At 37.1% G+C, this 15,791-nt stretch overlaps 1 protein-coding gene across 7 annotated transcripts; it reads right to left on the reverse strand.

Moving 5' to 3' along the window:
• Positions 1 to 24: 24 nt before the first annotated feature.
• Positions 25 to 12,972, reverse strand: znf384b (zinc finger protein 384 b). Of its 7 annotated transcripts, none has more exons than XM_074653247.1 (12): positions 12,761 to 12,972; positions 10,321 to 10,448; positions 8,419 to 8,486; positions 8,055 to 8,277; positions 6,814 to 6,927; positions 4,662 to 4,819; positions 4,473 to 4,564; positions 3,546 to 3,770; positions 1,938 to 2,105; positions 1,740 to 1,818; positions 1,462 to 1,620; positions 25 to 1,325 (listed from the first exon to the last, which is right to left on the reverse strand). In XM_074653247.1, exons 3-12 carry the CDS (start codon positions 8,479 to 8,481, stop codon positions 966 to 968), a joined length of 1,641 nt encoding a protein of 546 aa, XP_074509348.1. In that variant the 5' UTR covers positions 8,482 to 8,486; positions 10,321 to 10,448; positions 12,761 to 12,972; the 3' UTR covers positions 25 to 965. The 7 variants fall into 7 exon arrangements, with proteins under 7 accessions (XP_074509348.1, XP_074509351.1, XP_074509352.1 ...); XM_074653250.1 differs by having other exon boundaries at positions 4,473 to 4,549; positions 12,761 to 12,970; XM_074653251.1 differs by having other exon boundaries at positions 4,473 to 4,549; positions 10,321 to 10,451; positions 12,761 to 12,966.
• Between the last annotated feature and the right edge of the window lie 2,819 nt (positions 12,973 to 15,791).

A 15,791-nucleotide genomic window follows, 5' to 3' on the forward strand; every position in this document is an offset into this window, starting at 1 on the left:
AAACAGAAAAAAAATTTGAATGAGAAACATATCAGAGGGTTTATTGTATTATAAGCTGAAAAAAAGACAAATTTCAGATGTGTCAGCATGTCTATAAAGAAGTATTATAAACATTGTTATCGAGGAAGTATAATAACGAGAACACATTTGGATAACATTACTTTTAGGACATACACACAAAGCAGTACAATAGGATTACATGAAACGTGAACTGACTCATCACTTCCCCAAAGGTTGCGTGAAGGCCTGCGAATGGGTCTAAATAGGTTATATGGATTATCACATCCTTTAAACACACAGTCATACGTTATAAACTGGTAGTATATACATTATATCCATATATACTTGATTGATATTTTCTATTTCCTGACAAGGAAATGACCTCTGCGTCCCTTTTAAGGTTAAAAAGAATTAACTGCGGGCATGTATTTTACAACATAGTAGAGGTAATAACACTGATGTAAAAACTGAAAGTCTTTGCATGAAAGTATAAAAATGTACCTTCACAGTCAACTATCAATTTCATCAACAGAGAGACCATAAATTGCTATGGCCAAAGCGGTATTTGTAGGGAAGAGCAGGAGGTGATAAAACAACAACGAAGAGAAGCACTTTGACTCTCCTCCTATCATAAAACCATCACTGTGATGGACTGAAACATACTTTATTGCAGCCTTTACATGCACTTTCTATTTAGACAGGACAGCTAAGCAAAAGGAAAACAAATCAAAGAAGGCAGAAAGAAAGAAAAAAGAGACAAATTAAAAATACAAAATTATAGTCTTCGGTATACTGCGTCACCATATCGTTTGTCCTGTCTGCCTCAAACCATCGTTCAGGCACAGTCATGTGTTCCTACGTTCTTGTATCACCTTAGTATTGCTTTTATCTTTCGACTCGCCATCCTCAATTTCTTGAATATATTTTAACTTCCCAACCCCCAAAACTCCCTCCTTCCATCACCTTTAAGAGTTAAGGTGCTCCACTTGAATGGTGGATGCTGACACAGTGAGACAGAGGTCCTTGTGGGAAGTAATGTCAGCTACGCTGACAGGTTTGTACTGGATGTCACTGGCAGATACTGTCTTATATTGGTGCAGGTCAAATGGACAAGAGATGGTTTCTGTATGGGCATAGTTGCTCTGGCTCTGTCCCTGCTGGCCTCCGTCCACTCCTCCGCTCCCAGCTCCCCCAGGTTGGTTCGATCCTCCATCTGCACCGTCTACCCGGCTCTGTCCCTGGGCCTGGCTTTGGTTCTGTCGTGCCGCCTGCGCTGCTGGTTGGTCTGGGTTGTGTTTCTCCATGTGTTTCACCAGATATGTCTCCTGAGATGAGGGAAGGATAGGTAGAGGGGAAACAGTGGACACACTGTGTCAAATAGCTGTTAGGTGTCTGATGCACGTGAGGCGATTCATAGTGTTTCATATAGAAATGCTCTTCAGAAATGGACATTTGTCTTACTGAGGTATAAGTGCGGTTGCAGAGACCACACGAGTAGATCCTCGCGTGCTTGACTGTGTGTGTGGACATGTGCACCTCCAGGCTCGCTGCATCTACGTATCCTTTATTGCAGTTGGTGCACTTGTAGGGCTTGTCCTTGTTGTGTTGACGCCGGTGGGACTGGGAAAAAATGGTTAATGGTTAAAACAAGTTTTACATTACAGTGAATGAGACCGGTAATAATAGCCACCAAATTACATGTACTCTCTGTATGAGAAGAAAACTAAATTCTTTCACACCTGTAAATTTGAGAGCTGCGTGAAGGATTTCTCACAGCCTGGATGGATACACTTGTATGGCCGATCTCCGGTGTGAATCCTAGATAAAAAAACACATACATGTACATACATGGACTCCTATCACTGTCATGGTGATCTAACCTGACCGCAGAAAGACACTCAGGCAGAGGAGAAACCCAACACCAGTGACTCACTTACCTATTGTGCTGCTGAAGATGACTGAGCTGTCTGAAGCACTTTTGGCAGTAGGAGCAGGTGTAGGGTTTCACTCCGGTGTGGATGCGGACATGTTGGGCCAGGTAGCTAGAGTTGGCAAATGACTTGGTACAATGGGGACACTTGTGAGGCTTTGACTCTGTGTGGTTCCTGATGAGGGCAGACAGGAGGGTGAAAGAGAAAGGGAAACAGGATTGTAATGGTAGACTGAGAAAAAATACATGATACTGTGCTTTCCACATATTGCACTAAAATATTTGGAAACGGTTAAAGGTGCAGTGTGTAGGATCTGACGGTATCTAGCGGTGAGGTTGCAGATTGCAACCAACTGAAAGTTCTCCCATGTGTCAAGCACGTAGGAGAACCACGACGGCCGACGCAAAAAACGCGAATGGCCCTCTCTAGAGCCAGTGTTATGTTTGTCCGTTCTGGGCTACTGTAGAAACATGGTGGTTGGCTCTGTGAAAAGGATCCACTCTGTATTTAAATATGAACGGCTCATTCTAATCTAACGAAAATATGATTCCCATTTTCAGGTGATTATACACTAAAGAAAACATACAGATGTTACACACTGATCATTTAACAGAAACCAACAAACATTCTGTATAATTTTACACTTTAACTGCTCTATGGAGCGTCAGTTGTAATTTATGTTCCTTTAAATTTCATGTGCTAATATAAACATCACAACATCACATCACAATCCCAGAATAACAAAGCAAAAGAGTGAATTATTTTTGACTCTGTCCTTTTTACATTTATCCTTGTGCCCTGGATGATTTGGATGCATCATCAGAAGAACAAAATATTAAATGTAATTTAAAGGTTTTACAAATGGCATCCCTCCAGAAATGACATGTAAATGTATTTGATGACAGCCAAAAAGGACAGCAACAGATGACTACAAATTAAGCAGAGAAGGAAAGCGGAGTATGGCAGCAAAGGATTTGTATCGCCATTCAATGGAGAGTGTAAGAAAAAGCACAGATAATGAAGTATACCAAACAATAACACAATGGGTTAAATGGGGAAGCATAACGGAAGTAGGTAACCTTTCATTTTAACATGTTTTTTTTCTAAATGTGTGTGTTTCTGTTGAAGAAGCACTAGCAGGAAAAATGAGAACATGCAGACAAAAGAAACATGTAAAGTGGGGAAACGCAATGAAAATGCAATGCAAACAAAGTATGGAGAGAAGCAAGTATTGTGCACACACACAAATGGAAAAAAAAAGGTAAAATATTATCATTGTATCAATTGATGTAACAGAGCTCCATGCATTTCAAATGGCCATTCTGATTATGGTATAAATTACGGAAAATCTTCTAATGGACAAAGCCCAAACTTTAAAAAGCGTAATTTGAATTCAAATTTTTTTAAAAGGTCACTTCTGGATGGAACTGGTAGCATGCGAGCCAACATCAACATGGCAGTGTAATATGCGTCTGCACGCCACTCAATCTCTTCCCCAGGAGGAAGAAGAAGACAGGAGTCTGGCCTTCAGAAAGGGAACTTGGCAGGACAAGTTAAGAGGACAGGGGAATATGGTACGTGGTTCGGTAGCGGGGGAGAAGGGGTCTGCAGTACCGTGTGTGCTGCTGTAAATGACTGAGCTGCCTGAAAGATTTCTGGCAGTAGGAGCAGGTGTAAGGCTTGGCCCCGCTGTGGATGCGGATGTGCTGCGCCAGGTAGCTGGAGTTGGCGAATGACTTGGCGCAGTGAGGACACTTGTGAGGTTTGGCCTCTGTGTGCGACTTGGAGTGGATCTGCATGTCAGACTTACTGAGGAAGGTCGCCGCACACATCCGGCACCTACAGGCGGAGAGACACAGAAATGGGAGGGCGGGATGGAAGAACAAGAAGGAAGAAGAGGGACACATATACAGAAAAAGAAGATGTTGGAGAAGGAAAAAAAAAAGGAGATGAAGGTGGAGACAGGGGAAATGAAGTATTGACCCACAGAAATAAATATGATAGAAAATGAAACTCACAATAAAAAGGGAAATTAATAATATTAAGATAAATCAATGAAGACAGAAGGGGGGGAGGGTAAACACAGGGAAAGATGCCAAGGGAGAAATCAGTGAAAACTGACAAGGAAAGGTACATAGATACTATAAAAAGTGAAAGAGTAGGACACAAGAGAGTCAAAGAGCATGCTATATAAAGACAAAGAGGACAGTAGAGGAGCAGGTAGCGATTCATGTCCAATGTGTGCAGAGGTGGAGACAGCATCTATGAAGCACTGATGTATTTGTATCTCAAATACACTAAGAGAAGAAATCAACCGTCTACTATAATAACAAAGCAGGCCTGTTCTGCCACAACATGCAGTGTTTAGAAGAAGTGTGTGTGTCAGATGCAGCAGCGCCTAGTAAATCTATGAAAGCTGAATAGCTCTATTTTGATTTGGACAGGACACAGAGGAACAGGTGTGTTTGCATTCCACAGCTAGAGCGAGGAGAAATGGGGGAGGCACAGCAGGTGTTGTTTGTTTGTTTGTTGACACCGTACCTGTATGTCTTAGTGCTGTCTTTTGGGCCATGGTCTTCCTCTTCATTTGACAGGTCATATGGGTCTACATGATGATGCTGCAAAGAAGCCACCTGTCAAAAATAATATTCAAAGTTATCATCTTTTTTTATTATCTATTTACTATTTTATTATTAGATTTCCCTTTCTACATTAATAGTATTTTCTTACCTGGCCACCAGCTGTTAGATGAGCCAGTATTAGCGTTTCATTTCCTGGTCCGCCCACAGGACCGACCCTGGACAGCGCTGTCTTCTTCTTTCTGCCTCGTTTGGAGGGCGCTGGCATCACATGGACCACATGAGACGCCACGTCCCCTTCTTTTTTTTCTGCAACAGCAGTAGTTTAAGAGAAGAGAACACTCCTGCGCCCTTCTGCATATTATTGGTCTACGGGTATATTGACATCAAACCGAAGATCAAAATGTGCTGCAGGAAGTCTCATGTTTTTAACTGTGCTCATTCTTTCAGCTGAATGAGTGACGACATCATGGTGACATAATTATTTGAAATTATCATTAAGCCCTGAATATTGATTCCTAATAAAAGTATTAAATAAATTAGGGCTGTCAAAGTTAACGCGATAACACATTAACGCAAATTCGTTTTAACACCACAAATTTTGTTAACGCATTAATGCAATTGATCAGTCAGAGGTTGTAACAGGCTCAGTTTTAAAGCACCAACCATGTCATAAATAATGCTACAAACGCATGCTAAATTTTGGCGAGGAAAAACTGGCTTGGCCATTTTCAAAGGGGTCCCTTGACCTCTGACCTCAAGATATGAGAATGAAAATGGGTTCTATGGGTACCCACGAGTCTCCCCTTTACAGACATGCCTACTTTATGATAATCACATGCAGTTTTGGGGCAAGTCATAGTCAAGTCAGCACACTGACACAGTGTTGCCTATTGGGCTGCAGTTTGCCATGTTATGATTTGAGCATATTTTTTATGCTAAATTCAGTACCTGTGAGGGTTTCTGGACAATATTTGTCATTGTTTTGTGTTGTTAATTGATTTCCAATAATAAATATATATATACATTTGCATAAAGCAAACATATTTATTTATTTATGAGTATTAAATACTTGACAAATCTTCCTTTAAGGTACATTTTGAACAGATAAAAAATGTGCGATTAATCACAAAATATTATTATAAATATTATATTTATAAATATAAATATTTTAATAGATTGACAGCCCTAAAATAAGTAAAAAAGCACAAGTATGGCAAGATTTTATAAGCAAGCTGTGACAACATCTGCATGTGGAAGATATTTTTAGTTTTAAAAAAAAAAAACAGACTTAAAGGCGTCGCACCATGAGTTACTGGCACAGCCTGGATAAGAAATTAAATCATTAACTGCTCATTTTCTAGTTTTATTGCTTTGTAACCCCTGAGATCAATCTGTGCTTTGAAGAAAAGCGATCATAACTCAGAGATATCATTAAGAGAAAGCTGAACAAAATCAAATTGTATTTTTTCTCTCACAGCATAGTATAGCGAGGACAATCACAAAAGCCAACAGGTCTGATCATGTTCCAAATCACTAAAACAACATTACATGTGGCAGAATTGGATTAAATGAAAAATTGGTGTCCTGAGTCTTGATTTAAAATACAATTTGTTTTTGGTTCTGCTGATTCTTGTAGCCTCAAATGGTTAGTCCCGCATAAGCAAATATTTGTACACCTACAAAAACCAGCAAGCACTGACATTTGTGAAAATGCTGGTTTCAGTCAGAATACGGTCTTTAGTGTTGCTATAATACAGTAATACAACTAACGATTATTTTCATTGTTGATTAATCTGTCGATTATTTTCTTGATTTATCGATTGGTTGTTTGGTCTATAAAATGGGGAAAAATGTCGATCAGTGTTTCCTAAAGCCCAAGATGACGTCCTCAAATGTCTTGTTTTGTCTACAACTCAAAGATATTCAGTTTACTGTCATAGAGGAGTAAAGAAACCAGAAAATATTCACATTTAAGAAACTGGAATCAGAGAATTTAGACCGTTTTTTCTTAAAAAAATTACTCAAACTAATTATTCAATCAATCAAAATAGTTGCCAATTAATGTATTAGTTGACAACTAATTGATTAATTGTTGCAGCTCTAGTTGTCAGTTTACATTATTATATGTAGTTGCGGCTGCAGTTGCACCCAAGAAACATTTGATGCAGTTTAAATGAATTTACTTTATATTCAAATTATAAATTGTATTGAGAGTCTTAGTCGCAGAAAAGCATCACATTTTAGATCCATATACGACGTACATATTACATGTCATGTGTGTGTCATTATGTGTGCTTTACCTGCAGAATGGAGCGCTGAAACAATCATGGTCGTCGCTGGATGACCAGAGACAAACGATTGAGAGGAGGTGGGAGAGACTAGCGTTCCCTGAGGAGTTGTGATGACCAGACCAGCTTCAAAATGACAAAAAAAGAAATAATCACACATTACAAAAGGTGACTGGACTGTGTTCTTCCCGTGATTACAGTTTGTCCTTGAAGTTCAGGAATTCACTGCAAAAACGCAAAATCTTATCAAGTATATTTGCCTAATTACTAGTCAAAATATCTCATAACACTTAATATAAGACACAATCACCAAACAAGTAACATTTTAGTGAAATACAGAGACTTGTTTTAGACAATGCATCTTGAATATCTTCTTAAGTGACTACTTTTGAGCATTACTAATACTAGTGAAATATAGCTCAAAATGAATTTTTCCAGTTAATTTCAAGATATCTTTTTTATCTTGAAAGGCTTAAATATTACATATTATTTTTACATTTAATTTTCAGACAATTTATTTTACTTATTATTTTATTCATTGTATTTTTTTTATTTAAACTTATTTTTGAAGTGGCCTTTGTCCAGTGATTCCCTATTATTCTGTTTAAAAAAGCATGTATTACCAAACAATGTTGTGCACCATCTGCTAAACCTGGAAGTGTTAAGAAAGTGCTAAAAAAGAATGTGACAGCACAGCGCTGCTGTTCTGTTATTTGAAAGAAAGGCCTGAGGTTATACCATAAACGGAGACACAGGTGTTCATTTTACTCAGAGTTGTTCTGCTGGCTCGTAGCCCACGGCGCTGCTTGAACTAAATCATTTAATGCATCACTGTTATTTTAAGGTTCAGAACTAAACTTAATCCAGCCTCAACCTTCGATGTTCTTCTGATTTTAAAGGTCTTATTGATAACATTTTCATGTAGACAAATATATATTTTTTTAAATAATACAGACATTTGATTCCCACGTCTAACAAGGCTTGTGAGCAGAGTTATTTCATCTCATGCAAGCGTCCGTGGTAGTTGGCCGTCGGCTGTCGTCTTTGTGGTGTGTTCGAGTGCAACTTTTTGGCCAAGACAAAAGCGACGTGAGGCGACTCAACGGGCGGCCTTCGTCGCTGCTAGTTCTTTGATGTCGGGTTGGTGTGCCCCAGCTTTAACTTGTACTTTGATCATTAGATATTATGCCACGTATCGTGGAATAAATATGATTAGCAGTTCCAGAGGCTCCTCCATGCAGAGACAGACTCACCTGCTGTCATGATGCCCGTGGAGGGGACAGACAGCATGTTCTGGGTGCTGTGAGCCGGGTGGAGGTGGGCCACACCGCCAGCCTGCCCTCCTCCATCTGTCTTCATGGTGTGAGTGGGGATGGTGAGAAGAGCGGTTTGGTAGTGGGATGCAGAAGACGGAGCGAAGGAAGCATTCTTCTCCTGTTGCTCCTTCACCTTGTTCAGGAACATGGCATTCTCAAGCTGTCAGTGGAGAGGAGATTTCTTTGATTAACCAGACTGGACTCCTTCAATCAAACTCCTCTTGAAGTCACAAAACACTCCTCAAAAGGAGCTTCTTCTTCATGTGAATCCTGAATAAACTACATATTCTTGATTCCTTACCTGTCCTGGTACAGTGGGGATGGGAGACCAGAAATACGATGAATTAAAATGAGAGTCTTCCATAATTTCTGCAACGACACAAAAGCAGCAACAATTAATTACTGTAATGATCTAATAAGTACTACCTGGTAACTTTGCAGTAATAACTGTGACATACAAATACTGCAAAGATGACACAACCAAAAGTGCACAGAGACAATAGCAGTTAAAGGCACAATATTCAAATGATCTATATGTAAACAAAAGTGCAAAAAAAGAAAGAAGTGTAACCTGTTATCATTCCCAAATGGACTGACAGGTCTTCTAATACAAGAACTAACACTAACACTAGGATGGTATTTACCTACATGAGTAATTTATCATCACAGGAGTACTGCGTTTCCAATTATGAAGACAGGAGTGTGACAGATGAGCTCCCACACCCACAAAGATATGCTATATTTTCCTCCTCATGATCAATAAAAAAATACTAGAATAATTACCTTTTTGACAAGATAATGCTTCTAGGGGACCCAGGGCAAAAATGAGCACCAACTCCCCTATTAATCTCCCATTAAACTCTAGGTTTGCTATATGTATAGCTGCAACCTATTTATTGATTAGTGGTAAACTATTAAATTAATCGCCAACTATTTTGATAACCGATTAATCGGTTTGAGTCATTTTTTAACAAGACATTTGAGGACGTCATCTTGGTCTTTGGGAAACACTGATTGACAAACTAGACCAAACAACTTGGTCTACAGTGAAAGTAATTGTTAGTTGCAGCCCAAGCTGTGTGGTTATTTTATTAAATAGTTTAATTTAGGAATATGCAACTTTTAAGCAACATATCAGATAACATATTGTAGGGCTTTAAAGGGTACTGTAGTACTATAGTGTATCAAAGTATCACTACATATGGTACAAACGGTTTCAATACTCATTTTCCACAGTATCAATACACTGGTATCAGCTGCGCTTTCTGCCCTCTCTTCTCTCTGACAGCGAGTTGACACACACACACACACACACACCAATATCTATCTCTTAATAAAAATCTAAAATTGTATCCCCTCAATGTTGTGTCAATTTCCCTCCGTGGTAGGCCTATTGAAATTGGTAATGCATATCGATATTTTTCAAGGTATTGTATCGAAGATAGAAATTTCAGTATCGTGACAACATAGTACTCCGTAAGACCTGTAAAAACACTTGAGTGTGTAAAATCAGCAGAGTTCCTCTTTAGTTTCCACAGAGGGCCCCTATTTCAGGCACAGTCTCCTGAACGGGTAATAACGCTGGACCAACCGTAAGACCCGTAGCAGGTTAATTGATACTGCATATGGTAAATGGACTTGCATTTATATAGCGCTTTTCTAGTCTTCCGACCACTCAAAGCGCTTTACACTACATGTCAGCATTCACACACACATTCATACACTGATGGCAGAGGCTGCTAAGGTGCCAACTTTGCCCATCAGGATCTTATCTACATACTCATTCACACACCGATGGCTATGCCTTCGGGAGCAATTTGGGGTTAAGTGTCTTGCTCAAGGGCACATTGACATGTGACCCGGAGCAGCCGGGGATCGAACCACCGACCTTCCGATTGGTGGACGACCTCCTCTACCCTATGTTTATCTCTACCCTGTTTATGTGTAATATGTATTATGCCTGCTATGTTTTATATATAAGATATTGTTTATATTGTTTGCTTCCACGATTTGTACATTTTGTTGTTGTCGACGTGGTCTTAATATTTACACTACATGTCACAGCCGCCCCTAAACCCCCCCCCTCCCCACCCCACCCCTATATACTGACACATCCCCAGATAAAATTACAATGAAATGAATGACGGCAAAATTAATGTTGGCCCACAGTCTTCCTGCCATGACAAGTAAAAACATATCTTACCAACTCAAACTAATTGCCACACAGTGAAGCTGGGGGTGTTTGAGGGCCCCTGAAGGTGTGTTGGGGGGCTCTTGCTCACTTTGCCTGGTCGGTCATGCAGCCTTGGGCCCAGCCAGCCCTGCAGGATCCTACTGGCAAACATCCAATTAATAAAAAAGAGATAAACAAAAGGTGGACTGTGAGTGACAAGAGGGATCATAAAGGTTTAATAACTAACTGACTGGAGGAGGTGTGGTGGGAATAAAAAGCCATGCAAAAAAACAACAGATTAAGATAAGTATGGAAGTTTTTATTGTACTTTATTAGTTGTATCCCACAGAAGACATTCCACAAATGTGTACCATGATCTGCAAATATTTCACTATCCACAAACATACATTTTTGTATTTGTGTTGTGTAAAGTCACATCCACAAAAATACGCATAACTTAAATCTGTAAATACGTATTTTAAGGTTTGCATTTAAAGTGATATCTACACATTTGTGCATCTATTTCGCAAATGTCATGTGGCCCATAAATCCACAGGAAGCGATCTGCAAATGCGTAGATAACACTTTACATGTAAACCTTAAAATACCTATATTTACAGAGTAAGTTATGCGTATTTGCAAATCTCCCTGTATTTTTGTGGACGTGACTTTACATAACACAAATACAAAAATACATGTTTGTGGATAGTGAAATATTTACAGATCATGGTACACATTTGTGGAATGTCTTTTGTGGGTTACAACTAATAAAGTCCAATAGAAACTTCCATACTTATCTTAATCTGTTGTTTTTTGCATGGCTTTTTATTCCCACCACACCTCCTCCAATAAAAGCTTCCATAGATAAGTCTTTGGATCAATACATTCACTACTAGATAACATTAGAGATCAACTTTCGTTGCTGGACTTCAAGTGTAAGGTGTGGGATTGTTTATATTATAGCACCAATAAACAACAGCTGAGCTGACTGAGCTCTATTTACAGCAGATTCTTAGCTTCATCATAATGAACTATAAAAACACCAACCCTATAGCTAACTTTAATAAAATCCCCAGAATGAGACATTATATACACTAGATAAAATTAGAGATCAACTTTCTTTGCTGGACTTCAAGTGTAAGGTGTATTGTTTATATTATAGCACCAATAAACAATAGCTGAGCTGACTGAACTTGTATTGCTATTTACAGCAGATTCTTAGCTTCATCATAATGAACAACAAAAACACCAGCATGAAGCTAACTTTAATGAAAAGCCCCAGAATGAGACATTATATACACTAGATAACATTAGAGATCAACTTTCTTTACTGGACTTCAAGTGTAAGGTGTATTGTTTATATTATAACACCAATAAACAATAGCTGAGCTGACTGAGCTCTATTTACAGCAGATTCTTAGCTTCATCATAATGAACTATAAAAACACCAACATGAAGCTAACTTTGATGAAATGCCCCAGAATGAGACATTATTTACACTAGATAACATTAGAGATCAACTTTCTTTGCTGGACTTCAAATGTAAGGTGTGTGGATTGTTTATATATTATAGCACCAATAAACAACAGCTGAGCTGACTGAGCTCTATTTACAGCAGATTCTTAGCTTCATCATAATGAACTACAAAAACACCAACATGAAGCTAACTTTGATGCAAAGCCCCAGAATGAGACATTATTTACACTAGATAACATTAGACATCAACTTTCTTTGCTGGACTTCAAATGTAAGGTGTGTGGATTGTTTATATATTATAGCACCAATAAACAATAGCTGAGCTGATAGGCTATTTACAGCAGATTCTTAGCTTCATCATAATGAACTACAAAAACACCAACATGAAGCTAACTTTAATGCAAAGCCCCAGAATGAGACATTATATACACTAGATAACATTAGACATCAACTTTCTTTGCTGGACTTCAAACGTAAGGTGTGTGGATTGTTTATATATTATAGCACCAATAAACAATAGCTGGGCTGACTGAGCTTGTATTGCTATTTACAGCAGATTCTTAGCTTCATCATAATGAACTATAAAAACACCAACATGAAGCTAACTTTACTGCAAAGCCCCAGAAGGAGACATTGTTTACAGTGCAGCCGCAGCTCAACAGAAGGACTCCATGTTGTAGTTAATCAGGCCTTTCGTGTCTGATTAACATACAGTGAGCTAGTAGCAGACAGCTCAGCTCAGCTCAGTGTGTGTGTGTAGTAGTGAACCTCCTGCAGCTGCTCTGCTCTGCTCGGGAAAAAAAAATAACAAGCAAAGCAAAAAAAAAAAAAAAAAGCAAAGGATAAAAAAAACTGAAGCGAAAGAAAAAAAAAAAAAGCAATCGACCATCCTCACAGACTTCCGGCTATGGATGAGGTGGAGAGGCGGCAGCAGAGTCGTGCAAATCTACCCAACAAAACACAACCGACTGCACCGGGGAAGAGTGGCGTTTACCGGTAACGACGACTCCGTCTCCAGACCCCGGGACTCCCGTAGTGAGGGACAGTTTGGTCTCCAAAATGTGTCCAAAATTCCTGCAAACCTGTGAAGTTTTTTTGCCTCTTCGCTTTTTTTTTTTTTTTTTTTTTTTTTTAGTTTTTTTTTTTTTCTTTTTTTCCTCCCCTCCAGTGAAGCAGCTGCCGTCTGAAGCTTCACTTCCTCCGGATAAAGTCGTCAGACAAAGGAAGTGTGTGTGTTGACGTCACGTCCTGTCACCGAGGGACAGTTATAATAAAAGATATAATATATAACATATCATCAGGTATTTGGTTTGTATCCTTACAACAACGGTTGAATATGTGATGAATTAATTGGTTAATATATATGTTTGTTTGGGTTTATTTTGTAATTTTTTAGCTTCAAGTTATGTGAGGGGGAGGGAGTCAGGATGCTGCGTTCAGGTGCTGTTCGAAGTTATACAGTGCCATAATGTGTAATGTGTCTATGGTATCAGGGAAATTATATATTATACATTTGATCACATTTTTAGCAACATTTTCTTATTAATAAATTCAAATTTAGCCACTTATTTTTTAAGATTTGAAAATTAAACCAAACAGTACATTAAAACCATTTTCACTCCTTTGTCTGTATGATTTGATTCGATTATTATTGTGTCATGGGGTAATTATATATTATAAAATTTGATCACATTTTTAGCAAAATTTTCTTATTTTTTTTTTAATATTATATTTATTGTTTTTTTTGTTCATTTTGAAAAAACAGAACAAACATTCACAAACGTCCCCTATAATAACATTCTCGGTACAAATAAACTTAACAAACCTAATATTAATATAAAATAAGCCAGTATAGATACAGGAAAAAACACATTATATACAAAAAATAGATAAAAATAGATAGCTTCCAGTTGTGAAGGGAGGCAGCCAGTATGCTGCGTTCCCGTGCTATCCGAAGTTATAGAGTGCCATAATGTGTCAGGGAAATTATAGATTATACATTTGATCACATTTTTAGCAAAACTTGTCTTAAATAAGTAAAAAGAATATACACAAGTAAAAAAAAAAATCTATTTATATATACATATATATATATATATGTATATATATATATATATATATGTATATATATATATATACTGTATACATATATACATACATACACACTGTATATTATTTGCAATAAAGAACTGTTTAAAAATAATGTGTCCGGGTTATGAGAAACTGTTTTATAAATTGTTCTGCCAAATATAATTTCTTCTCTCAAATGAAAATTATTCCCAATCTAAACGCTTAATACACCTTCCCCTCAGTTTAGTAATTTATACTCATATTCCTTGGAGTTAATGAAGTGTGCTCTGAAATGACTAATTCACTCAAATAATTATCAACCTTAATTCTATAAGTCATTGTCTTCTTCACACCCTGAATTAACTCTACCTAAGAAACCTACGGAGGCTCAGTGGTTCTAATAGGCCCCCGGCTGGCCCAGACCATCTTAGGCCTGAGGGTCCCTGAGGGCCCTTGAGGGTCCCTGAGGGCCCTTGAGGGTCTGGGGCCGCGGGGCGGTTGCCCCATTGGTAATCCGGCCTTGAGCCTTGAAGGATCAGGGCCCCCCTAGACCGAGCCAGTAAGACTATAGTTTCCAACCTTTTTGGCTTGTGATACTTTAGAGCCGTGACAGGTGTGACTATAGTGCTGCAATTAGTCAATTAATTGATTGACAGAAAATTGATTGACAACTATTTTAGTAATCAATTAGGCTAATCATTTGAGCCATTTTTCAAGCAAAATGCCAAACATTTAATAGGTCCAGCTTCTCAAATGTGAAAATTTGTTGATTTTCCTTGTCCTACGTCGGAGTAATTGGAATATTGCTTTGGTGCACATTTAGATCAGTTTTGGTTTACACCACGCAATATGGTCCATCCAAATCTGCACAATAAATAATAATAATAATAATAATTGCTATTCTTGTTATTAATCTTCTTCTTCTTCTTATAAACTTTATTTATATAGCACTTTTCAAAAACAAGTTTTAAAACTGCTTCACAGACATAAAAACAGTTAATACACCGGTCAATTAAAAATTATAAATAAAAGACAATGAATAAAACTTCTTAGAATAAATCAATGAATAAAAGCATAAAACAAAAGAAGAGAAACTATTTAAAAGCCATTTTATAAGATTTTGTTTTTAAACGTTTTAAAAGAGGACACTATAAAGTAAGGAGTAGTATCATATAGTGTAATACATTCAACTACATTCTACTGCACTTGATTGTAAAATATATATATATATATATATATTCTTTTTTATTATTTTTCTTTTTTTCCCCAATATTATATTTATTGTTTTTTTGTTCATTTTGAAACAACAGAACAAACATTCACAAATGTCCCCAATAATAACATTCTCGGTACAAAGAAACTTATCAAACCTAATATTAATACAAAATAAGCCAGAAAAGATCAAGAAAAACATGTTATATTCAAAAAATAGATAAATAAGTAAAAAAGTAAAAGAAAAAAAAAGAATTAAAAACAATAAAATAAAATTAAATCTATTTATATATACATATATACTGTATACATATATACATACATACACATATACGCACACGCAGTACATACATATAATTTCTTATATATTTCTTATTTTTTTATTATCATGTTTAGTTGTCAAACAAAAACAAAAAACATTATTTTTTATCTAATAAAATATTGAAGTATGAAGGGCTTTCCTCTGACACCTTTTCCTCCTTTTCCAAATGTGCTGCTTAATCTCCAAAATAAAACAGCCATTATTGCATTATTTTTTTTTTTTCAATATTATATTTATTGTTTTTTTGTTCATTTTGAAAAAACAGAACAAACATTCAAAAACATCCCCAATAATAATAATAACTTAACAAACCTAATATTAATATAAAATAAGACAGTATAGATACAGGAAAAACATATTATATACAAAAAATAGATAAATAAGTTAAAAGAATATACACAAGTAAAAAAAATAAATTAAA

The sequence above is a fragment of the Sebastes fasciatus genome, chromosome 12 (genome assembly GCF_043250625.1).
Source record: "Sebastes fasciatus isolate fSebFas1 chromosome 12, fSebFas1.pri, whole genome shotgun sequence".
Classification (NCBI taxonomy): domain Eukaryota; kingdom Metazoa; phylum Chordata; class Actinopteri; order Perciformes; family Sebastidae; genus Sebastes; species Sebastes fasciatus.